Source organism: Hemitrygon akajei, chromosome 9 (assembly GCF_048418815.1).
Source record: "Hemitrygon akajei chromosome 9, sHemAka1.3, whole genome shotgun sequence".
NCBI classification, from domain to species: Eukaryota; Metazoa; Chordata; class Chondrichthyes; order Myliobatiformes; family Dasyatidae; genus Hemitrygon; species Hemitrygon akajei.
Genome location: NC_133132.1, coordinates 7,115,200 through 7,142,229, shown reverse-complemented (window position 1 = coordinate 7,142,229; position 27,030 = coordinate 7,115,200). Strand labels below are relative to the sequence as shown.

The 27,030-nt window shown below is 48.5% G+C and overlaps 1 protein-coding gene across 1 annotated transcript in view; it reads left to right on the top strand.

Moving 5' to 3' along the window:
- Positions 1-2,715: 2,715 nt before the first annotated feature.
- Positions 2,716-27,030, top strand: part of LOC140732866 (glutathione hydrolase 5 proenzyme-like) — a 255,965-nt gene continuing 231,650 nt past the window's right edge. Inside the window, exons 1-3 of the mRNA XM_073055495.1 lie at positions 2,716-2,757; positions 8,585-8,994; positions 23,302-23,432. Coding sequence (XP_072911596.1) covers positions 2,731-2,757; positions 8,585-8,994; positions 23,302-23,432 — 568 coding nt within the window. The 5' untranslated portion in view covers positions 2,716-2,730. The remainder of the gene's footprint in view (positions 2,758-8,584; positions 8,995-23,301; positions 23,433-27,030) is intronic.

Sequence of the window (27,030 nt, the reverse complement as noted above, 5' to 3'; positions counted from 1 at the left end):
TGAAGTCATGTGTAAGACGAGCAGAATTTGAATCAGAATCAGGTAATTAAAAATGAATGTTTTGGAATTTGTTCTGTTGTGGATCTTGCAGACCAGATGGCTACCTTGTGCTGCTCCTGACCGGTACGTCTGCACGTAAGTACCGTGACTGACTAAACTTGAGCCGCCTAACTGGGAAGCGGGAAGACCCTATTCACACAGCCGACCTTTAGGGGGGAAAAGAGAATCTCACTCTCCTGACACGATGTTTTAAACCTTTGAAACACAAAGTTAACCAATAAACAATTCACTACAACTTCAATGTTTACAATCAGCTACTTAATTTTAACTCCTTGAATAAAGCCAGATAACTCGGCAGAATTTATAATCACATCCCAGCTGGTAGAATTGCTTTGAATATCTAGTACTGGTGTCCACTCTGAACTTTCTGCAGACTCCCTTTGTGATAGTGTTGAGGGTCAGCTTCCAGAATATATGACCAGTCAGAACATGAAGTGATAGAAAGGACCTGTTCTGACCATTAATGATATATTAATGCAGCAAATTCACGTTTAATGTGAATAAGTGTGAGGTTATCCATTTTGGGAGTAAGAACAGGAAGGCAGATTATTATCTGAACGGTGTAGAGTTAGGTAAGGGAGAAATACAAAGAGATCTAGGAGTCCTCGTTCATCAGTCACTGAAGGTGAATGAGCAAGTGCAGCAGGCAGTGAAGAAGGCTAATGGAATGTTGGCCTTTATTACAAAGGGAATTGAGTACAAGAGCAAGGAAATCCTTTTGCATTTGTACAGAGCCCTGGTGAGACCACACCTGGAGTATTGTGTACAGTTTTGGTCTCCAGGGTTAAGGAAGGACATCCTGGCTGTAGAGGAGGTGCAGCGTAGATTCACAAGGTTAATTCCTGGGATGTCTGGACTGTCTGACGCAGAGAGGTTAGAGAGACTGGGCTTGTACATGCTGGAATTAAGGAGATTGAGAGGGGATCTGATTGCAACATATAAGATTATTAAGGGATTGGACAAGATAGAGGCAGGAAATATGTTCCAGATGCTGGGAGAGTCCAGTACCAGAGGGCATGGTTTGAGAATAAGGGGTAGGTCATTTAGGACAGAGTTAAGGAAAAACTTCTTCTCCCAGAGAGTTGTGGGGGTCTGGAATGCACTGCCTCAGAAGGTAGTGGAGGCCAATTCTCTGGATGCTTTCAAGAAGGAGCTAGAAAGGTATCTTATGGATAGGGGAATCAAGGGATATGGGGACAAGGCAGGAACTGGGTATTGATAGTAGATGATCAGCCATGATCTCAGAATGGCAGTGCAGGCTCGAAGGGCCAAATGGTCTACTTCTGCACCTATTGTCTATTGTCAAATGTCCTCTCCTGTCCTCATTCTTAAGTGTTCAATGATCACTGATTAATGTGGACATCTCTTCTCCCCCACCACCTTATTATAGCTTCTGCCCCTTCCTTTCCAGTCTTGATGAAGGGTCTCGGCTCAAACATTGACTGTTTATTCCCCTCCGCAGATCTTGCCTTATCTGCCAAGTTCCTCCTGCATCCTGCGTGTGTTGGTCGTGAATATTCATCTGCTGTTTTCCCTTCAATGAGACGGTCAGAACTGCTTTCACTAACCACAAAGTATCAGTTTGAAGTTAAATTGTGAACAAGTTTTATTTCCTGAAGGTCAGTTCTCATTTGAATTAATATCTGTTGTATTCACATAAATCGTTCCATGGACATCTCATCCTCTGGCTTTGGTAGCTTGGCTCTCAGTGTCGAATCACGTGATTTCAGAGAACCCGCTATTCCAGTTCGAGTCTCACATTCTACACTTTTCACCTCTGCCAGTATTTCAAATTTAACCTGTCTCCTTTACGCATTGCCAAGAGGCACATACTCTGTCATAACCCTCACTACCACTCACAATCCTTTTGTTCACTCTGCCTCCTCCCTCTTCGGCTGTGACCTGGCTGTCTCTCAAACTTTGCCCCAGCTCATGAACGCTCTCCCTCTGCACTCTTGTTTTAGTTCACAGATCCTGCCCCAGGGTGGATCCTGGCCGGGGCAGAGCTGGGAAGCTCCAGATGAAGGAGACAGCCTCAAAGAGTCACTCCAGCCGTCCTGGAGAACTGGATGCTGATGGGGTGACTGGACAGCAGTATTGAAGTACCAGTTTCAGGAAGATCACGCACAGATTGTGCTGAAGGAACTCAGCTGATCAGGCAGCCTCTGTGGAGGGGGATAAACTGTCGATGTTTCGGACTGAGCCGTTCATCAGCACCGAAAGCTGAGAGGACAGAATAAGAAGGTAGGGAAGATGGTTAAATGAAATAATTCAAATTCTTGAATGGCATTTTTAGTTCATCCTTCTTCCCCAATAAGAGGAAAACAACAGCATTTACAGATCAGCCTTACTAGCTGATCCATTAGGAGTGTATTTGATTGGGAGACATGACTTGGGCCTTACAAAATGATAAATAATGAAAAAGCTATTTAAATATTAGACCTGGTCGTCTGCAACTCATTGGAACGTTCTCCCGGCCCGTAAGAATAGTGCTTTATTGTTTGTAAGAATTGCGCCTCTGTAATAGACGTCACCCTTATTTGGGTAAACAGTCTTGGTGGAGAGTCGCGAATGTGCTTTGCTGCCAAAGATTGCAGGCTGCTGGCCAGCTGGCTGTCAGCCACGGCGAGTCTCTGAACACCAAAACAACTTCCCTATGGAAAGGGTGCCATGAACTCCAGGACGCTCGGGAGTCAGGTACAGAAAGCCCCTGCTCGAGCTGACGGTGGGGAGAGCTCTGGGCTGGGAGGGGGCAGGGTTACTGCGTGCTGCCTCACACTGGGAAAGGGGGCTAAGGGAGGAAGGACAGCCTCCTCTCGAAATGAAGGCGGCCAGTTCTGGGCCAGCTTTGGACACTCGTTCACAATCCAAAGGTCAGCAGAGTGCCCTGACAAACACTCACTCCACCCTCCTCCCCCCCTGCCTTTAAGCTGCACCTTGATCACTGCCCTAATGGCACACGCTCGGGCACCAAGCCGGCAAACAGAATGAGCCAGAGGCCCAGCAGAAATCAGCGGGCTCACACAGAGCTTGTAAAGAGGAACATTGGGAGCTGGCTAGGGGAATTTAGGATCCAAGCACAGCTTCTTTCTGACTCCTGCGGAACATGACGGACCTGAGGCACGGGGGTGGGGGGTAAGGATCACAGAGCAACAAGTAATGGCATTTTGCTCAACCGTACAGGTGCCTGAGGAGGCCACACCGGGAACGTTATGTGCAGGTCTCACCTCCCTACCCCAGAAGGAGTCAATGAACCTTCACTTTCCACGACAAGTAGTTTGTTGTGTGAAGAGAGATTGGGCAGATTGGCTCTGTACTCTTACATTCAAATTGATGAAAAAGTTATCTGATTTTAACAAAAATTCTGGCAGGTATTGACAGCTCAGCTGCAGGGACAATGCTTTCCCACGCTGAGGTGTCTGGAACCGCGGTCGCTAACCACTGACTGAATTTACACTACAATTTGAGAGGGAGAAGCACAAGTCATGTGTATCAGTATCACAATGGAATAAAGGGAATTACAGAGGCATGGGAGAGGAGCTTGCCCAGGTGGATCGGAGGAGGATACTGGTGGGGATGACGACAGAGCAGAGACGGCTGAAGTTTCTGGGAATAGTTCACAAAGTTAAAGATAGGTATGTCTCACGGAAGAAGTTCTCAAATAGCAGGGCTAGGCAACTGGGGCTGACAAGGAAGTTAAGGATTTCATAAAAGCCAAAGAAAGGGAATGTAAGCATGTAAACGGTGGGGCATTGAGGAATGGAGTAGAACAGAGTGATCTAGGAATAATGGTGCATAGTTCCCTGAAGGTGGAATCTCCTGTGGATAGGGTGGTGAAGAAAGCTTTTGGTATGCTGGCCTTTATAAATCAGAGCATTGAGTACAGGAGTTGGGATGTAATGTTAAAATTGTACAAGGCATTGGTGAGGCCGAATTTGGAGTATTGTGTACAGTTCTGGTCACCGAATTATAGGAAAGATGTCAACAAAATAGAGAGAGTACAGAGGAGATTTACTAGAATGTTACCTGGGTTTCAGCACCTAAGTTACAGAGAAAGGTTGAACAAGTTAGGTCTTTATTCTTTGGAGCGTAGAAGGTTGAGGGGGGACTTGATAGAGGTATTTAAAATTATGAGGGGGATAGATAGAGTTGACGTGGATAGGCTTTTTCCATTGAGAGTAGGGGAGATTCAAACAAGAGGACATGAGTTGAGAGTTAAGGGGCAAAAGTTTAGGGGTAACATGAGGGGGGATTTCTTTACTCAGAGAGTGGTACCTGTGTGGAACGAGCTTCCAGTAGAAGTGGTAGAGGTAGGTTCGATATTGTCATTTAAAGTAAAATTGGATAGGTATATCGACAGGAAAGGAATGGAGGGTTATGGGCTGAGTGCAGGTCGGTGGGACTAGGTGAGAGTAAGAGTTCGGCACGGACTAGAAGGGGCGAGATGGCCTGTTTCCGTGCTGTAATTGTTAAATGGTTATAAGTTAGCAAAAGTGGGTGGGAAGTTGGATGATTGGGAAACTTTTAAAATCCAACTTAAGGCAACTAAAAAAGCCATAAGAAGGGAAAAGATGAAATATGAGGGCCGATAATATAAAGCAGAATACCAGAACTTTTTTTCCAATTACATAAACAGTGAGTGCCATTGCTATTTCAAAGGAAAAAGTGCCAGGCAAACTGAAAGGTCTTATGGTGGATAAGTCACCTGGGCCGGACGGACGACATCCCAGAGTCCTGGGAGAGGTTGCTGAAGAGATAACGGATGCATTGGTCATGACCTGTCAAGAATCACTTGATTCTGGCGTGGTCCCGGAGGACTGGAAGGTTGCAAATGTCACTTCACTTTTTCAGAGAAGAGGAAGACAGGAGAGAGGAGATTACAGGCCAGTTAGCCTAACCTCAGTGGTTGGGAAAGTGCTGGAGTCTATTATTAAGGATGAGGGTTCAGGGTACTTGGAGACTAATGATCAAAGTCAGCATGGCATTGGATAAGGTGCCACGCGCGGGGCTGCTTAACGAGATAAAATCCCATGGCATTACAGGAAAGATACGGGCATGGATTGAGGAATGGCTGACTGGCAGGAGGCAGTGAGTGGGAGCCTTTTCTGGTTGGCTGCCAGTGACTAGTGGTGTTCTTCAGGGGTCAGTATTGGAACCTCTACCTATCACGTTGTCTGTCAATGATTTAGATAATGGAATTGACGGCTTTGTGGCAAAGTTTGTGAATGATGTTCTGTGTGAGGAGTGGCGCGCGACACAGTCCTTCGTCCGGCGCCTTGTAAAAATGCCCGACACTGGCCTCTCAGGCCTGAGTCAACGTCTTCATTTGCGAATGATACAAAGCTAGGTGGAGGGGCAGGTAGTGCTGGGGAAGCAATGCGATTGCAGCAGGACTTAGCCATATTGGAAGAATGGGTAAAAAGTGGCAGATGGAATACAGTGTTGGGAAATGTATGATAATGCATTTTGGTAAAAGGAACAATAGTGCAGACCATTATCTAAATGGGGAGAAGGTTCAAACATCAGAGGTGCAGAGGGACTTGGGAGTCCTTGTGCAAGGCACCCAGAAGGTTAATTTGCAGTTTGAGCCTGTGGTAAAGACGACAAATACAATGTTGGCATTTACTTTAAGGGAAATTGAATATAAAAACAAGAAAATATTGCTGAGGCTTTCTCAGTCACTAGTCAGGCCGCACTTGGAGGATTGTCAACAGTTCTGGGCCCCGTATCTCAGAAAGGATGTGTTGTCATTGGAGAGAGTCCAGGGGAGGTTCACAGTGATGATTCCGGGAATGAAGGGGTTAACATATGAGGAGTGTTTGGCAGCTTTGGGCCTGTACTCACTGGAATTTAGAAGAATGCAGAGGGGATCTCATTGAAACCCACCGAATGTTGAAAGGACCAGATAGGGTGGATGTGGGGAGGATGATTCCTTTGGGTGGGTACTGTATATCCAAACTAGAGGCCCACCCTCAGAATGGAGGGGTGACCTTTTAGAACAGAGGTGAGGAATATTTTTTGCCAGAGTGTGGTGAACCTGTGGAATGCTCGGCCACAGACTGAGGTGGAGGCCAAGTCCGTGGGTATATTCAAAGCAGAAGTTAATAGATTCCTGATTGGTCAGGGAAACAAGGGATGTGGTGAGAGGGCAGGTGTGTGGGGTTGAGTGGGATTGAGGGTTAGCCATGATGAAATGGTAGAGCAGACTCGATGGGCTGAGTGGCCTAATTCTGCTCCTAAGTCTTATGGTCTTGCGGAATAAAGCATCAGCCATTTAGAACCGAAACAGAAAGAAATTTTGTCAGCCAAAGTTGGAATTCTCTGCCTAAGAGGCTGTGAAGGCCAACTTACAGATACAAAATTCTGGAGGAACTCAACAATTCAGGCAGCATCTCTGGAGAGGAATACCCAGTTTATATTTTGGGCCAAGACCCTTCATCAGGTCTGGAAAGGAAGGGGGACAGAACCCAGAATAAGGTGGGGAGGGGAAGGAGTGCAAGTTGGCAGGTGATTGATGGACAGATGAGGTGGTAGGTAGGGTGTGCAGCTGCGTGTATTCAAGAAGGAAATCAATTTATTGTTAGACAGTGCAGGGAGATGACACTGAGGGAGGTATCATGTTGATGGACCAGCTGGCTTACTGCTGCTTCTGATGGAGAGCTGGCAGAGACAAGCCGAGCAGAACGTCACAAGCCTGAGTTCCCAGTGGAGCAGTCGTTCAGGACTGGACTTGGCGAGGGTCAGCAGCCTGGAACGTGATACTGGCAGCAAAGAGATGAAGCCAAGGACAGCTTAGCCAGGCCTTTCCATGAGTTCCTATTGAAAGAGAGAAACCACATTGGTGCACTCCAATCATCCAGGGAAGATTGAAAGATCTCAGCCAGAGCCCCAGCAGTCTGTTCCCTCACCTCCTGGAGCAGTCTGGGACAACCCTCATCCTACCCCGGGGATCTACCTCCCAGTAAGGCTTTAAATGCTCCCACTTTGCCAAGGTAGATCTTAAGTCATTTACACTTACCTGTGCTAGATATTTTCTTATTTTAAAGAAATTGGACTTCTCCTGATTGAGTTTTTTTCTTTTTCCATAACCACTTTGAATAGTATGAAATCATGGTCACTATCTACCAACTTCTCCCGCACTGATGCGCTGTGGAGTGATGGAATGTATTCCCCAGGCCCAGCGATGCTCCTTTCCTTGGTGATCTATCTACGTACCAAAACTCCCCCAGACACACTTCCAAAGTCCTGAGCCTTTAAAGTTCAGGCAATCCAAGTCAGGAAATTGAAATCCCCTAGTACTACAGCCCGATTTGTGACTAAGTCTCCCGGTGCTCTGGGTCCCTGTCTCCTGTGGATTGTTGGGGAGTCTGTGACACACACCCAGCATAATCACAACAACTGCTGTATGTATGTGGAGTCATTTGAGGACCCTTGTGGGATATCTCCCCTCAGTACTGATGAAATGCATCCCCTACCGAACCGTGGAGTGCCACCTCCCTCCTCAGTGACTCCACTCCAGGATAATGCCAATGTCAGCAATATCACAGTCACATGCACTGAAGCTTTGAGTTACTTCTCGAGTTAGATTCTTTGCGTTGAAAGAAACCCATTTCAGCTTTGTACCCTCTCATACGCATTAGTCACACTTTAGACTCGGTGAGGACTTTCTCCTCCGGGTGGCGGAACATCGAGGCACCTACTCAGAGACCGTTCTCCTGTCGGACCAGTTTAAACCTCCCCCAGCATTCTGACGTTGGTTCTGTCCCAGATTAGATTGATCCATCGGGAATACGGGATCCGGTTTGTCTAGGTTCCCCGCAGTTCTGATGCAGGGACTGTTCTTTGGCCTCGGGAGTCCCTCTAACAATTTATTTCTCATCTTACCAGGGTTTTTGACACACCAGAGGGGATCTATTGAATTTACAGAGCTCCAACAGGGTTCCCTTACAAGGAGGTCGTTCCCACTGGTGTGGGCAACTGGAAATGGGGCTCAGTGCGAGTGATTCCGAACTGAGGCCAGGAGGTGGTTCTGCCCTCGGTCTGGGCCCTGGAGAAGAGTCTTGGCCCAAAACGTCAACTGTTTATTCCACTCCATAGGTGACGAGTTTCTCCAGATGTTTGTGTGTGTTACTGGAGATCCAGAGAAATCTATTGACCCAAAGGACGAGCGGTCTTGTGGAATTTCCCACAGAGAGGAATATGCATACCTTAGACACAGCAGATTTTACACTGCTGGACACACACAAAATCTGGAGGAACTCAGCATCTTTGGGGAGGAATAGTCAGGTTTCCAGCCAGACCCTGCACCAGGAAACATTGGCTCTTTATTCCCTTCGGTAGATGCTGCCTGACCTGCTGAGTTCCTCCAGCATTTTGTGTTTCTTTCTGCAGCTGGGAGCGTTAGTGCTGAGCGGATGAAGGTGTAGGGGGAGGAGGAGGAGGGAGGTTGGCTGGAGGGTCCCCATCTCCCCCGGAACGGCACATTGCAATCTACTGTAAAGCACTAATTCTTGTGCAACTTCAGACTTGCCGAGATGGATCCAGGAAATGGGAGGGGGAATACCCCGCCCACAAACGGACGAAGGTTATTAGCGGACTGCAGGAGGGGAGGAAGGAGCAGGAGACGGGAGCATTGCGCCCGGGAGCCGAGGGTGCAGAAGCAGACGGGCTGCGGGAAGGTGCGGAGCCGGAGCCGGAGCCGGAGCGAGGGCAGAGGCTGTGGGGAGAGCTTGTGGCTCGGCCCGTCGGCATGCGGACAGACATGAAGCGGTGGAAGGGTTGCTGCTGGCTGCTGCTGGCGCTGCTGCTGCTGGGGCTGCTGGTGACCATCGGCGTGCTGGCGTACCTGGGTCGGAGACGGTGCTGCTCGCCGCACGCCCCCTACTCGCAGGCTGCCGTGGCCGCCGACTCCCGAATGTGCTCGCAGGTCGGCAGGTAAGAGCAGGGCGGACCGGGCCCCGGGATATGGGAACCACGCACCGTGTGATCCTGGGCACGGAGACACAACTGCACCCAGGGTCTCCGCATTAATTGACGGCACATTCCCGTGCTTCGCTTAGTAGAAGCCTGCAAGATACCGGGCGCCCAGGGGCAGGGGCAGGGGCAGGGGCAGGACTCCGGACTCGGTCCAGCCACAGCTCCCACGCTCTCCGTACACAGATATAGTGTTCCGGAGCCGTTCACAACATACACAGGGTCTAGAGCTGAGCGGTTCCATACAGTCCGCTCCCCTCCCTCCATCGACACACAGTCCCCCCGACCCATATGGACCACCGACCGATCCTCAACGGACCCCCCAACTCCCACCTAAACCTCCGGGCAACCTTAACCAATTCCCACAACTAGTCAATAGACAATAGGTGCGGGGGTAGGCCATTTGGCCCTTCGAGCCAGCACCGCCATTCAATGTGATCATGGCTGATCATCCACAATCAGTACCCCGTTCCTGCCCTCTCCCCATATCCCTTGACTCCGCTACCTTTAAGAACTCTATCTAACTCTTTCTTGAAAGCATCCAGAGAATTGGCCTCCACTGCCTTCTGAGACAGAGCATTCCATAGATCCACAACTCTCTGGGTGAAAAAGTTTTTCCTGAACTCCGTTCTAAATGGGCTAACCCTGATTCTTAAACTGTGGCCTCTAGTTCTGGACTCCCCCAACATCGGGAACATGTTTCCTGCCTCCAGTGTGCCCAATCCCTTAATAATCATATGTTTCAATCAGATCCCCTCTCATCTTTCTAAATTCCAGTGTATATAAGCCCAGTCGCTCCAATCTTTCAACATATGACAGTCCCGCTATCCGGGGAATTAACCTCATGAACCTACGCTGCACTCCCTCAATAGCAAGAATGGCCTTCCTCAAATTTGGAGACCAAAACTGCACACAATACTCCAGGTGGGGTCTCACCAGGGCCCTGTACAACTGCAGAGGGACCTCTTTGCTCCTATACTCAACTCCCCTTGTTATGAATGCCTACATGCCATTAGCTTTCTTCACTGCCTGCTGTACCTGCATGCTTACTTTCAGTGACTGACGAACAAGAACACCTAGATCTCGTTGTACTTCCCCTTTTCCTAACTTGACACCATTCAGATAGTAATCTGCCTTCCTGTTCTTGCCACCAAAGTGGATAACCTCACACTTATCCACATTAAACTGCATCTGCCCACTCACCCAACCTGTCCAAGTCACCCTGCATTCTCCTAACATCCTCCTCACATTTCACACTGCCACCCAGCTTTGTGTCATCTGCAAATTTGCTAATGTTACTTTTAATCCCTTCATCTAAATCATTAATGTATATTGTAAATAGCTGCGGTCCCAGCACCGAGTCTTGCGGTACCCCACTAGTCACTGCCTGCCATTCTGAAAAGGACCCGTTAATCCCTACTCTTTGTTTCCTGTCAGCCAGCCAATTTTCAATCCATGTCAGTACCCAACCCCCAATACCATGTGCCCTAATTTTGCCCACTAATCTCCTATGTGGGACCTTATCAAAGGCTTTCTGAAAGCCCAGGTACACTACATCCACTGGCTCTCCTTTGTCCATTTTCATAGTTACATCCTCAAAAAATTCCAGAAGATTAGTCAAGCATGATTTTCCCTTCATAAATCCATGCTGACTCGGACTGATCCTGTTACTGCTATCCAAATGTGCCGTTATTTCATCTTTTATAATTAACTCCAGCATCTTCCCCACCACTGATGTCAGGCTAACTGGTCTATAATTCTCTGTTTCCTCTCTCACTCCTTTCTTAAAAGGCGGGATAACGTTGGCTACCCTCCAGTCCACAGGAACTGATCCTGAATCTATAGAACACTGGAAAATGATTACCAATGTGTCCACGATTTCTAGAGCCACCTCCTTAAGTACCCTGGGATGCAGACCATCAGGCCCTGGGGATTTATCAGCCTTCAGTCCCATCAGTCTACCCAACATCATTTACTGCCTGATGTGAATTTCCTTCAGTTCTTCCATTACCCTGGCCACTATTACATCTGGGAGATTGTTTGTGTCTTCCCTAGTGAAGACAGATCCAAAGCACCTGTTCAACTCATCTGCCATTTCCTTGTTCCCCATAATAAATTCACCCGTTTCTGTCTTCAAGGGCCCAACTTTGGTCTTAACTAATTTTTTCCTCTTCACATACCTAAAGCAGTTTTTACTAGACTCCTTTATATTCTTGGCTAGCTTACCTTTGTACCTCATCTTTTCTCCCTGTATTGCCTTTTCAGTTATCTTCTGTTGCTCTTTAAAAGTTTCCCAATCCTCTGGCTTCCCGCTCATCTTTGCTATGTTATACTTCTCTTTTATTTTTATACTGTCCTTGACTTCCCTTGTCAGCCACGGTCGCCCCCTACTCCCCTTAGAATCTTTCTTCCTCTTTGGAATGAACTGATCCTGCACCTTCTGTATTATTCCCAGAAATACCTGCCATTATTGTTCCACTGTCATTCCTGTGAGGGTATCCTTCCAGTCAACTTTGGCCAGCTCCTCCCTCATGGCTCCATAGTCCCCTTCCTTCAACTGTAATACTGACACATCCGATTTTCCCTTCTCCTTCTCAAACTGTAGATTAAAACTTCATATTATGGTCACTACCTCCTAATGGCTCCTTAACCTTGAGCTCCCTTATCAAATCCGGTTCATTACACAACACTAGATCTAGAATCGCCTTCTCCCTGGTAGGGTCTAGTACAAGCTGCTCTAAAAATCCATCTCGGAGGCACTCCACAAACTCCCTTCCTTGGAGTCCAGTACCATTCTGATTCTCCCAGTCTACCTGCATGTTGAAATCCCCCATTACCTTTGCGACATGCTAATTTTAGCTCGATTCAACTTGCACCCTGTATCCAGGCTACTATTTGGGGGCCTGTAGATAACTCCCATTAGGGTCTTTTTGCCCTTACAATTTCTCAGTTCTATCCATACTGACTCTACATCTCCTGATTCTATGTCACCCCTCGCAAGGGACTGAATTTCATTCCTCACCAGCAGAGCCACCCCACCCCCTCTGCCCACCTGTCTGTCCTTTCGATAGGACGTATACCCTTGAATATTCATTTCCCAGCCCTGGTCCTCTTGCAGCCATGTCTCTGTTATTCCTACAACATCATACTTGCCAATTTCCAACAGAGCCTCAAGCTCATCCACTTTATTTCTTATACTTCGTGCATTCATATATAATACTTTTAATTCGTTACTCCCCTCTCTTCTCACACTGATTCCTATTGCACTTGGCCATACTCTCCAATCCCTTCCTGAGCTTTCTGCCCTTTAAATTCTGTTGTCTATCTTAACTTTTCTTACTCTCTCTTTCCCTTTAACTCCATCCTTATATTTCCAGTTCATCTCCTCACCCCCCCCCCCCCCCCACTTATTAGTTTAAACACACCCATGTAACAGTGGCAAACCCACCTGCCAGAATGCTGGTCCCCCGCCTGTTAAGGTGCAACCCGTCTCCTTTGTACAATTCATCCTTACCCCAAAACAGATCCCAGTGGTCTAAGAATCTAAAACCCTGCTTGCCGCACCAGCTCCTCAGCCACACATTGAGATCCCATATCTCCCTGTTCCTGCCCTCACCAGCACGAGGAACTGGAAGCAAACCGGAGGTAACCACCCTGGAGGTCCTGCTTTTCAGCCTTCTTCCGGGTTTCTGCAGTCACGCTGCAGAATGTCCTTCCTCTTCTTCCCAACGTCATTTGTGCCGACATGCACTACCACTTCCAGCTGTTCCCCTTCACCCTTGAGGATTCCCTGCAATCGGTCCGTGACATTCTGGATCCTGGCACCAGGGAGGCAATATACCATCCTTAAATCCTGCCTGTTGCCGCAGAAACCCCTTTCTGTACCTCTCACTATGGAGTCCCCTACTGCCACGGCTCTGCCTGTCATCTGTCTCCTTGGCTTTGCCTCAGTGCCAATTTTTGACTCTCAGACCTGTCCACCTCTCAGACCTGTGGTGTCTTCTGTCCCGACAGCTTTTAAGAGGGTGAACCTGTTTTCAGGAACCACATCCCCCGGGGTCTCCTGTACTCCAAACATCCATCCATTCTTCATTGTCACCCCCCTTCTCTCTTTCAATATCGTCAGAGTAACTATCTCACTGTAGGTCCTGTCCAGAAAACTCGTTTTCCCAGATGAACCTGAGGTCATCCAGTTGCCTCTCCAGTGCCCCAACACGGTCCTTCAGGAGCTGAACCTGGACACACTTACCACAGTTGTAGCAGCCGGAGGCACCATCAGTGTCCCTGACCTCCCATATCAGGCAGGCATCTCTTCATCACCTCTCACCCTCTCCAACTGTCTCCTCCCTCAGCCTCCTCGCCAAAGACTTGCACCTCCCTCGACAGGGCCGCTCCCCTAGAGCAAACCTTGCTTATATTGGCTGATAAATTGACTAATTCATTTCACTCTGCCGACCTTGAAAGTATGTGTTGCAGGCTGGTCCCGCCCAGTTTTTAAATCAACCACTCCTGAGAAGAACAGAAAACAGACTCCCTGCTCAGCCAATCCCCACGCTCTCTCCTTCACTTGCTCCTGCGCTCGGCTCATTACTACACAGCAAGTGCAAACCCTTGGCATGCTCTCTCATACACAAAGGGTTCGACTCACTGCTCAGCCGCACCGGTTCTGTTTTTGAAGAGGTAACTAAGAAGGCCGACGAGGGAGCGTGGTAGATGCGGTCTATATGGACTTCAATAAGGTTCTTAGACACGAGAAAATCTGCAGATGCTGGGAATCCTGAGCAACACACACACAGTGCTGGAGGAAATCAGCAAGCGTAAGATATCACCCTCTTCAGGGTAGACACCCCTCCAAGAGACTTCACAGTAGGGACTACTTAAGCTTTTTCGGGATCAGAATCCCTTGAAGAGAGTTGGCAGTAGTCCCAGAAGCCTGCTGAGTTCCCGCAGCATTGCGCGTGTGTGTGTGTTGCTTCAGTAAGGTCTTGCATGGTAGTGTTCTGACTCGATAGAGGTGTGTAAGATGACAGAGGCATAGATCGAGTGGACACCAGTGACTTTCCCCAGGGTGGAAATGGCTTTTAGAAAGAGCACAATTTTAAGGTGACTAACAGGGGGATGTCAGGGGTAAAGGTTTTTTTTACACAGTGATGGGTGCGTGAAATGCTCTGCGGGGGGGTGGCAGAGGCATACACATTTGGGGCATATAAGAAACTCTCGGATAAGCATGTGGATGATTGAAAAATGGAGGCTATGTGGGAGAGAAGAGTTAGATTGATCTTAGAATAAGTTCAAAGGTTGGCAAAACATTGTGGGCTGAAGAGCTTGTACTGTGTAGTATTGTGTTACATCAGAACACAAGAAACAGGAGCAGGAGTCGGCCATCTGGCCCGTCGAGCCTGCTTCCCCATTCAATAAGATCACGGCTGATCTGGCCATGGACTCATCTCCACCTACCTGCCTTTTCCCCATAACCCTCAATTCCCCAACTAGGCAAAAATCTATCCAACCTTGTCTTAAGTATATTTACTGAGGCAGCCTCCACTGCTTCATTGGGCAGAGAATTCCACACATTCACCACCTTCTGGGAAAAGCAGTTTCTCCTTATCTCCATCCTAAATCTACTCCTCCCAAATCTTGAGGCTATGTCCCCTAGTTCCAGTTTCACCTACCAGTGGAAACAACTTTCCTGCCTCTATCTTATCTATCCCTTTCATAATTTTATATGTTTCTATAAGATCTTCTCTCATTCTTCTGATTTCCAACCAGTACAGTCCCAGGCGACTCAATTGCTCCTCATTGTCTGACCCCCTCATCTCTGGAATCAACCTGGTGAACCTCCTCTGCTCCTTTGTGGCAGGTTGCTGAGAAGGTGAGATCCAGGCAAATTGGCTGGGTGGTAGAAAGCAGGGAGTGATGGTGGAAAGTTGTTTCTTGGACTGGAAGCCTGTGGCCAGTGGGGTTTCCCAGGAGCCAGCCCACGGTGTTGGATCTTCATCAACGATTTGAATGTGAACGTACACGTCATGGGAGGGAGATTACAGACAATAGCTGCAGAGGGATCTTGATCAGCTGGTTAAGTGGGCTGTGGAATGGCAACTGAAGATAAGTGTGAGGTGTCACATTTGGGAAGCTTTTCACAGTGATAGGCATATTGTAGAACAAGTACATCGTTCCTGAAAGAAGTGGCACAGGTAGAGAGGGTGGTGAGGACACACTGGCCCTCATCAGTCAGGACACTGAGTATAGATAGCAGTTGGGAGGTTACGTCGCAGTTCTACAAGACGTTAGTGCTGTTGCATTTGGAATATCGTGTTCGGTTTTGGTCACTCCTTTATAGGAAAGATGCCATTGTGCTGGAGAGAGTGCAGAAAATGTTTATGAGGATGTTGTCAAGGACTGAGTTATAGGGAGAGGTTGACTTTATCTTCTGGAAGATAGGAGACTAGGGGAACATCTCACAGAAGTGTATCAGACCACGAGGGGCACAGAAGAGAATGCGGTCTTTTCCCAAGCATGGGGAAATCAGGAACTAGAGGGCATAGGTTTAAGGTGAGAAGCGAAAGATCTGATAGGAACATGAGTGGCAAATTTATTCATCCTGAGGGAGGTCAGCACATGGAATGAGTTGTCAGAGAAGTAGTAAAGGCCGGTACATTAACAACATTTAAAAGTTATTTGGATATATTGATAAACACAAGATACTGGAAATCCAGAGTAAAATGCACAAACGCTGGAGGAACTTAGCAGGGCAGGCAGGCAGCATCTATGTAAAGGAACAAAGAGTCTGTTTTGTTCTGAGACCCTTCACCAGGAAGTTTGGAGAGAAATTGGCCGAGCATTGGCAATGGGACTGGCTCAGGTGTGCATCTTTGTCAACATGTACCACGTGACTGAAGGGCTTGCTTCTGTGCTGAATAACTTGCTAGCTCTAATGAAGCACATCCTGTTCACTATTACACAGTGTACGGACTCATTTCAGGAGTGCTCAGCACTTACTGAAGAAAAGCACACCTTGACTAACAGTGCAGTGCCAGCTCCTCACTTTGCACTGCGTCTTGTCCGAGAATTCCCTACCCCAGAGTATGGAGCTGCCAGGACTGCCTGTGTCAACCACATTACAGTGATGGTGACAATGTTACAGTCCCATAAGTTAATTTCAGCTTGGAGATCCTTGCAAAGCAGTGGGCGTGTGGTGAGCGCAGCTGACGTTGACCTGGCACTGTGTGCTGTGGATTGGTGAGTGGTTCTGCAAAATCACATGCATCCAGAATCTTTCTTTAACCTTTCCAGCTTAACACCATCCTTCCTATAGCTGAATGAATGCAATACTCCCAATGTTCTCAGTGATATCCCGTACGACACTCCCAATGAGATCTCAGCGATATCCGGTACGACACTCCCAATGAGATCTCAGTGATGTCCCGTGTAACACTCCCAATGAGATCTCAGTGATATCCCGTACGACACTCCCAATGAGATCTCAGTGATATCCCGTACGACACTCCCAATGAGATCTCAGTGATATCCCGTACGACACTCCCAATGAGATCTCAGTGATATCCCGTACGACACTCCCAATGAGATCTCAGCGATATCTCGTACGACACTCCCAATGAGATCTCAGCGAAGTCTCGTACGACACTCCCAATGAGATCTCAGCGAAGTCTCGTACGACACTCCCAATGAGATCTCAGCGAAGTCCTGTACAATACTCGTAATGATATCTCAGTGAAGTCCTGTACGAAACTCCCAATGAGATCTCAGTGAAGTCCTGTACAATACTCGTAATGATATCTCAGTGAAGTCCTGTACGAAACTCCCAATGAGATCTCAGCGAAGTCTCGTACGACACTCCCAATGAGATCTCAGCGCCATCCCGTACGTCACTCCCAATGATATCTCAGCGAAGTCTCGTACGACACTCCCAATGAGATCTCAGCGAAGTCTCGTACGACACTCCCAATGATATCTCAGCGCCATCCCGTACGTCACTCCCAATGATATCTCAGCGAAGTCTCGTACGACACTCCCAATGAGATCTCAGCGAAGTCTCGTACGACACTCCCAATGAGATCTCAGCGAAGTCTCGTACGACACTCCCAATGAGATCTCAGCGAAGTCTTGTACGACACTCCCAATGAGATCTCAGTGAAGTCCTGTACGAAACTCCCAATGAGATCTCAGCGAAGTCTCGTACGACACTCCCAATGAGATCTCAGTGATATCCCGTACGACACTCCCAATGAGATCTCAGCGAAGTCTCGTACGACACTCCCAATGAGATCTCAGCGAAGTCTCGTACGACACTCCCAATGAGATCTCAGTGAAGTCCTGTACGAAACTCCCAATGAGATCTCAGCGAAGTCTCGTACGACACTCCCAATGAGATCTCAGTGATATCCCGTACGACACTCCCAATGAGATCTCAGCGAAGTCTCGTACGACACTCCCAATGAGATCTCAGTGATATCCCGTACGACACTCCCAATGATATCTCAGCGATATCCCGTACGACACTCCCAATGAGATCTCAGCGAAGTCTCGTACGACACTCCCAATGAGATTTCAGCGAAGTCTCGTACGACACTCCCAATGAGATCTCAGCGAAGTCTCGTACGACACTCCCAATGAGATCTCAGCGAAGTCCCGTACGTCACTCCCAATGAGATCTCAGCGAAGTCCCGTACGACACTCCCAATGAGATCTCAGCGAAGTCCCGTACGACACTCCCAATGAGATCTCAGCGAAGTCTCGTACGACACTCCCAATGAGATCTCAGCGAAGTCTCGTACGACACTCCCAATGAGATCTCAGCGAAGTCTCGTACGACACTCCCAATGATATCTCAGCGAAGTCTCGTACGACACTCCCAATGATATCTCAGCGATATCCCGTACGACACTCCCAATGATATCTCAGCGATATCCCGTACGACACTCCCAATGATATCTCAGCGATATCCGGTACGACACTCCCAATGATATCTCAGCGAAGTCCAGTACGACACTCCCAATGAGATCTCAGCGACATCCCGTACGACACTCCCAATGAGATCTCAGCGAAGTCTCGTACGACACTCCCAATGAGATCTCAGCGAAGTCCCGTACGACACTCCCAATGAGATCTCAGTGATATCCCGTACGACACTCCCAATGATATCTCAGCGATATCCCGTACGACACTCCCAATGAGATCTCAGCGATATCCGGTACGACACTCCCAATGAGATCTCAGCGAAGTCTCGTACGACACTCCCAATGAGATCTCAGCGAAGTCTCGTACGACACTCCCAATGAGATCTCAGCGATATCCCGTACGACACTCCCAATGAGATCTCAGCGAAGTCTCGTACGACACTCCCAATGAGATCTCAGCGAAGTCTCGTACGACACTCCCAATGATATCTCAGCGATATCCCGTACGACACTCCCAATGAGATCTCAGCGACATCCCGTACGACACTCCCAATGAGATCTCAGTGAAGTCTCGTACGACACTCCCAATGAGATCTCAGTGAAGTCTCGTACGACACTCCCAATGAGATCTCAGTGAAGTCTCGTACGACACTCCCAATGAGATCTCAGCGATATCTGGTACGACACTCCCAATGAGATCTCAGCGAAGTCTCGTACGACACTCCCAATGAGATCTCAGTGAAGTCCTGTACAATACTCCTAATGATATCTCAGCGACATCCCGTACGACACTCCCAATGAGATCTTAGTGATGTCCCGTGTAATACTCCCAATGAGATCTCAGCGATATCCCGTACGACACTCCCAATGAAATGTCAGTGACATCCCGTACGACACTCCCAATGAAATGTCAGCGACAACCCGTACGACACTCCCAATGAAATGTCAGTGACGTCCCGTATGACACTCCCAATGAGATCTCAGCGATATCCGGTACGACACTCCCAATGAGATCTCAGCGATATCCGGTACGACACTCCCAATGAGATCTCAGCGATATCCCGTACGACACTCCCAATGAGATCTCAGCGAAGTCTCGTACGACACTCCCAATGAGATCTCAGCGATATCCCGTACGACACTCCCAATGAGATCTCAGCGAAGTCTCGTATGACACTCCCAATGAGATCTCAGCGATATCCGGTACGACACTCCCAATGAGATCTCAGCGATATCCGGTACGACACTCCCAATGAGATCTCAGCGATATCCGGTACGACACTCCCAATGAGATCTCAGTGAAGTCCCGTACGACACTCCCAATGAGATCTCAGCGATATCCGGTACGACACTCCCAATGAGATCTCAGTGATATCCCGTACGACACTCCCAATGAGATCTCAGCGATATCCGGTACGACACTCCCAATGAGATCTCAGCGAAGTCTCGTACGACACTCCCAATGAGATCTCAGCGAAGTCTCGTACGACACTCCCAATGATATCTCAGCGATATCCCGTACGACACTCCCAATGAGATCTCAGCGAAGTCTCGTACGACACTCCCAATGAGATCTTAGTGATGTCCCGTGTAATACTCCCAATGAGATCTCAGCGATATCCGGTACGACACTCCCAATGAAATGTCAGTGACATCCCGTACGACACTCCCAATGAGATCTCAGCGACATCCCGTACGACACTCCCAATGAGATCTCAGCGATATCCCGTACGACACTCCCAATGAAATGTCAGTGACATCCCGTACGACACTCCCAATGAGATCTCAGCGATATCCGGTACGACACTCCCAATGAGATCTCAGCGAAGTCTCGTACGACACTCCCAATGAGATCTTAGTGATGTCCCGTGTAATACTCCCAATGAGATCTCAGCGATATCCGGTACGACACTCCCAATGAAATGTCAGTGACATCCCGTACGACACTCCCAATGAGATCTCAGCGACATCCCGTACGACACTCCCAATGAGATCTCAGCGATATCCCGTACGACACTCCCAATGAAATGTCAGTGACATCCCGTACGACACTCCCAATGAGATCTCAGCGACATCCCGTACGACACTCCCAATGAGATCTCAGCGATATCCCGTACGACACTCCCAATGAAATGTCAGTGACGTCCCGTATGGCTGTAACATGATGTTTTGAGTTCTTGTACTCATTGTTCTGACTGATAAAGGCAAGTGTTCTGATGCTTCTTCTCCACCCTGTCTAATGTGTTGCAACTTTCTGGGAACTCTTTATCTGTACCCTCGGGTTTCTCTGTTCTAGTACTGTTTGCTATGTAGTATTGCCTGGTTTACTAACCACAATGCACTACCTCACACTTGTCTGAGTTAAATTCCATCTGCTATTCCTTCGCCCCATTGGTGTAAATCCTGTTGTAATCTTAGACAAACTGCACCACCTGCTGACTTACTAAGCAAGTTAATGCCACTGATTCAGATTGTGAGCGGAGATGATCACAAACTATCACAAGCCTCCAGTCTGAAGAACACTGCCACATGAAGTCTCCGACCAGCGGTCAGCCTTGTGCCCTTTTGGCTCGTCCACCCCGGATCGCACGTGATCGAACTTTCCAGACAGCCGTGCCTGAGCCTCCCTGTCGAGAGCACTGACCACATTGCCCTCAGTCTGCTCTGCAAAAGTAGTTAAAGATGTGAGACATGGGTAGCCAGAGACGTTTTTCCAGTGCAGAAAAGGCTAATTCCAGGGGGCATAATTTAACGGTGATAGGGGTTTATTGGCCTTCATCAACCATGGGATTGAATTTAAGAGCTGAGAGGTAACGTTGCAGCAAAATAGGACTCTGGTCAGACCCCACTTGGAGTACTGTGCTCAGTTCTGGTCACCTCACTACAGGAAGGATGTGTAAACCATAGAAAGGGTGCAGAGGAGATTTACAAGGATGTTGCCTGGATTGGGGAGCATGTCTTATGAGAATAGGTTGAGTGAACTCGGCCTTTTCTCCTTGAAGTGACAGAGGATGAGAGGTGACCTGATAGAGATGTATAAGATGATGAGAGGCATTGGTCGTGTGGATAGTCAGAGGCTTTTTCCCAGGGCTGAAATAACTAACACGAGAGGGCACAGTTTTAAGGTGCTGGGGAGTAGGTACAGAGGAGATGTCAGGGTAAGTTTTTTTACACAGAGAGCGGGGAGTGTGTGGAATGGGCTGCCAGCAACGGTGGTGGAGGTGGATACGATAGGGTCTTTCAAGAGACTCCTGACAGGTCCATGGAGCTCAGAAAAATAGAGGGCTATGGGTAACCCTGGGTAATTTCTAAAGTAAGGACGTATTTGGCACAGCTTTGTGGGCTGAAGGGCCTGTATTGTGCTGTAGGTTTCCTGTGTTTCAATGTGATGTGGTAGGTGCACAGAGTACCGTGTCAGGGCATTATGGGCAATCTTATATCGGCACGTGAATTGTGGAAATATGGATGGCTGTGTATAAGGAAGGGTTAGATTGATTTCCGTGTAGGTACCGTGGGGTGGCACAGTAGCAGAAGCGGAGAGGTTGACACAACACTGTGTGGTACAGGCGACACGGATTCAATTCCCACAGCTGCCTGTAAGGAGTTTGTACATTCTCGCTGCGACCACGTGGGTTTCCTCCGGGTGCTCTGGTTTCCTCCCACAGGCCAGAGACGTGGTGGTTGTCCCGTGATTGGGATAGGATTATCCAGCGGCGATTGTTGAGCTAGTCTGCTCTGCGTGTCAATGAATGGTTAATGTCGGTCCAAAGGGCCTGTATTGTGCTGTAGTTCACAGTTCTGTCCTATCATCTCCCATGAACAAAAGCATGCTGTACTTCCCTGGTTTGTCCTTGCAGCCCTTCCCAAATGAAGGCACAGGCTTGGCCACCCCTCCGTATTCTGGTGCCCCACCTGACACAGTGCCAATATCTCTGCCAGAAATACTACAATTTCTTCCCCTGCTTTCCGCAGTGAGCCAGGCACCTTAACGTTACCTTAAGAATTGTCGCTAAGTCTCCCTCATTGTGAAGTTGTAATGAATACTGTCATTAGGCATTGTTACCGCAGGATCACTGTTATTTGTCTGAAATGATTTTCAATTCAGGAATTCTGCAACCAGGTTCTCCCACTAATTGAACCTTTTCCACAGTCCCCCTGACAAACCTTCTCAAGGATTCAATTGCTTGAGTATGATCACCCCTCATTCTTCAAAACTCGAAAGAAATCAGATCGGAAGTTGACGCTCTCATCACAGGAATTAACTTTGTGACTCTCAGCATGACTGTGTCACCAACGTTACGATGTTGTTGTGATGCTACCAATGTACTGTCACTGAGAGGCCAATGTACTGTCACTGAGAAGCCATAGTTGAATTTCTCTGTGTAGAAGATGATGAGAGGCATTGATCGTGTGGATAGTCAGAGGCTTTTTCCCAGGGCTGAAATGGCTAACATGAGGGAGCACAGGTTTAAGGTGCTGGGAAGTAGGTACAGAGGAGATGTCAGGGTAAGTTTTTTTACACAGAGAGCGGGGAGTGTGTGGAATGGGCTGCTGGTGACGGTGGTGGAGGTGGATACGATAGGGTCTTTCAAGAGACTCCTGGACAGGTACATGGAGCTCAGAAAAATAGTGAACTATGGGTAACCCTGGGTAATTTCTAAAGTAAGTACATGTTCAGCACAGGACTAGGGGCCAAAGAGCCTGTATTGTGCTGTAGGTTTTCTATGTTTCTATGGGAGCCATGACTGACTGAACAGCTGAGACTGAGCTGACCTCCTGAGGTTGCGATAACAATGGGAATCTGTCCTCATGACAGGCTGGTGACTGTTCGTTCCACGCTAACCTCCAGTAGAGTGTGCATTGCTGCCGATCGGTTTCCCTGCTCCCTGCTCCCTCTTAAACTGGACAAAGCTGGAAGTGGGAGGAGGGGGGTTATGGCAGCTCAGACATTGGACTAGAGCAGAGGGAAGGGTACTGGGGACAGGGGAGGGGGTATTGCCCCTCTCTGAGGGAGGTGGGGGTAGTGGGGTGGTGGGGACACGGAGTGGTATTGTCCCTGTCTGAGGGAGTGGGGGTGGTGGGGACACGGAGGGGTATTGTCTCTGTCTGAGGGTGGTGGGGTACTGGGGACACGGGACTGTATTGCCCCTGAATGAGGGAGGTGGGGGTATTGGGGACAGGGGAGGGGGTATTGCCCCTGTCTGGGGGAGGTGGGGTACTGGGGATGGGGAAGGGTATTGCCCCTGTCTGGGGGAGACTGGGGACAGGGAAGGGTATTGCCCCTGTCTGGGGGAGGTGGGGTACTGGGGACAGAAATATTTGTGACCCTGATGTGTGGGTTGCTTTGCAGGGACATCCTGCGGAAAGGTGGGTCTGCCGTGGATGCAGCGATCGCGACTCTGCTGTGTAGTTCCCTGGTCCACCCACAGAGTCTGGGCATCGGTGGAGGATCCATCTACACCATTTATGACGCAACAAAAGGTGACTCACATCAGCTTCGCCCAAGGGTGTTGTGCAAAGGGGAGGTTGGGACAGGGCACTTGTCCAATTGCTGTTTAGACTGAAGTACAGATGTGCTCCAGCTTGGGGCCTCTGATGGTAATGTCGCTCCCCAGCACAGCTGCACCAAGATTGAGAACTCTCTGACCCTGGGGATGGGTGGCGTGGTACTGCAGGTGAGGGGGTAGTCGGGGAGTGGGATTGTGCTTATGGCTGCTCTGGACTCCCCCGTGTGTTACTATCCTGTTACTGTGTGTGATTCTGGTGAGTTGCAAGTTTCTCAGTTATTTTAAGCAGAAATTGGTCAAACCCTGGGGAGGAAGAAAGGGGAAGGACTGGCAGTGAGGGTTGACAGGATGGGTTCCAGCTGTGTGCTAAACTCCAGGGTTTGGATTTCAACCAAACAAAAAAATCGAAAACCTCATCAGATAATGAAATGTTGCCCAAGGATGTACACAGAGTGAAACACGTGGATGAAGGACTATGGCAAGTAGAGGGGAGGGTGGAGGGTGGAGGGTGGGTCGCTGTCAGTTCAACTACACCCTCATTGGATTGGTCTGCAATGGCTTAGTGTCCTTGTCCTCCTGCAGCCTGTATGTACCCAGAGCATGTAGATCACACACCGTATCTCACAGTAGATCACACACCGTATCTCACAGTAGATCACACACCGTCTCTCACAGTAGATCACACACCGTCTCTCACAGTAGATCACAGACCGTCTCTCACAGTAGATCACACACCGTCTCTCACAGTAGATCACACACCGTCTCTCACAGTAGATCACAGACCGTCTCTCACAGTAGATCACAGACCATATCTCACAGTAGATCACACACACCGTCTCTCACAGTAGATCACACACCGTATCTCACAGTAGATCACACACCGTATCTCACAGTAGATCACACACCGTATCTCACAGTAGATCACACACCGTATCTCACAGTAGATCACACACCGTATCTCACAGTAGATCACACACCGTATCTCACAGTAGATCACACACCGTATCTCACAGTAGATCACACACCGTATCTCACAGTAGATCACACACCGTATCTCACAGTAGATCACACACCGTCTCTCACAGTAGATCACACACCGTCTCTCACAGTAGATCACACACCGTCTCTCTCACAGTAGATCACACACCGTCTCTCTCACAGTAGATCACACACCGTCTCTCTCACAGTAGATCACACACCGTATCTCACAGTAGATCACACACCGTCTCTCACAGTAGATCACACACCGTCTCTCACAGTAGATCACACACCGTCTCTCACAGTAGATCACACACCGTCTCTCTCACAGTAGATCACACACCGTCTCTCTCACAGTAGATCACACACCGTCTCTCTCACAGTAGATCACACACCGTATCTCACAGTAGATCACACACCGTCTCTCTCACAGTAGATCACACACCGTATCTCACAGTAGATCACACACCGTCTCTCACAGTAGATCACACACCGTCTCTCACAGTAGATCACACACCGTCTCTCACAGTAGATCACACACCGTCTCTCTCACAGTAGATCACACACCGTCTCTCTCACAGTAGATCACACACCGTCTCTCTCACAGTAGATCACACACCGTATCTCACAGTAGATCACACACCGTCTCTCACAGTAGATCACACACCGTCTCTCACAGTAGATCACACACCGTCTCTCTCACAGTAGATCACACACCGTCTCTCTCACAGTAGATCACACACCGTCTCTCTCACAGTAGATCACACACCGTCTCTCTCACAGTAGATCACACACCGTCTCTCACAGTAGATCACACACCGTCTCTCTCACAGTAGATCACACACCGTCTCTCACAGTAGATCACACACCGTCTCTCTCACAGTAGATCACACACCGTCTCTCACAGTAGATCACACACCGTCTCTCTCACAGTAGATCACACACCGTCTCTCTCACAGTAGATCACACACCGTCTCTCTCACAGTAGATCACACACCGTCTCTCTCACAGTAGATCATACACACCGTCTCTCTCACAGTAGATCTCACACCGTCTCTCTCACAGTAGATCACACACCGTCTCTCACAGTAGATCACACACCGTCTCTCTCACAGTAGATCACACACCGTCTCTCTCACAGTAGATCGCACACCGTCTCTCTCACAGTAGATCGCACACCGTCTCTCTCACAGTAGATCACACACAGTCTCTCTCACAGTAGATCACACACACCGTCTCTCTCACAGTAGATCACACACCATATCTCACAGTAGATCACACACACCGTCTCTCTCACAGTAGATCACACACCATATCTCACAGTAGATCACACACCGTCTCTCACAGTAGATCACACACCGTCTCTCTCACAGTAGATCACAGACCATATCTCACAGATCACACACCGTCTCTCACAGTAGATCACACACAGTCTCTCACAGTAGATCACACACCGTCTCTCACAGTAGATCACACACAGTCTCTCACAGTAGATCACACACAGTCTCTCACAGTAGATCACACACCGTCTCTCACAGTAGATCACACACCATATCTCACAGTAGATCACACACACCGTCTCTCACAGCAGATCACACACACCGTCTCTCACAGTAGATCACACACACCGTATGTCACAGTAGATCACACACACCGTATCTCACAGTAGATCACACACCGTCTCTCACAGTAGATCACACACAGCCTTTCTCACAGTAGATCACACACAGCCTTTCTCACAGTAGATCACACACAGCCTTTCTCACAGTAGATCACACACAGCCTTTCTCACAGTAGATCACACACAGCCTTTCTCACAGTAGATCACACACCGTCTTTCTCACAGTAGATCACACACCATCTCTCACAGTAGATCACACACCATCTCTCACAGTAGATCACAGACTGTATCTCAGAGTGGATCACACGGGATCTCTCACAGTAGATCACACAGGATCTCTCACAGTAGATCACACACACCGTCTCTCACAGTAGATCACACACAGTCTCTCACAGTAGATCACACACCATCTCTCACAGTAGACCACACACTGTCTTTCTCACAGTAGATCACACACCGTATCTCACAGTAGATCACACACACCGTCTCTCTCACAGTAGATCACACACAATATCTCACAGTAGATCACACACAATATCTCACAGTAGATCACACACCGTATCTCACAGTAGATCTCACACACCGTCTCTCACAGTAGATCATACACACCGTCTCTCACAGTAGATCACAGACCATCTCTTACAGTAGATCACACACCATCTCTCTCTGTAGATCACACACCGTCTCTCACAGTAGATCACACACCGTCTCTCACAGTAGATCACACACCGTCTCTCTCACAGTAGATCACACACCGTATCTCACAGTAGATCAAACACCGTCTCTCACAGTAGATCACACACACCGTCTCTCGCAGTAGATCACACACACCATCTCTCACAGTAGATCACACACCATCTCTCACAGTAGATCACACACCATCTCTCACAGTAGATCACACACCATCTCTCACAGTAGATCACACACCATCTCTCACAGTAGATCACAGACCATCTCTCACAGTAGATCACAG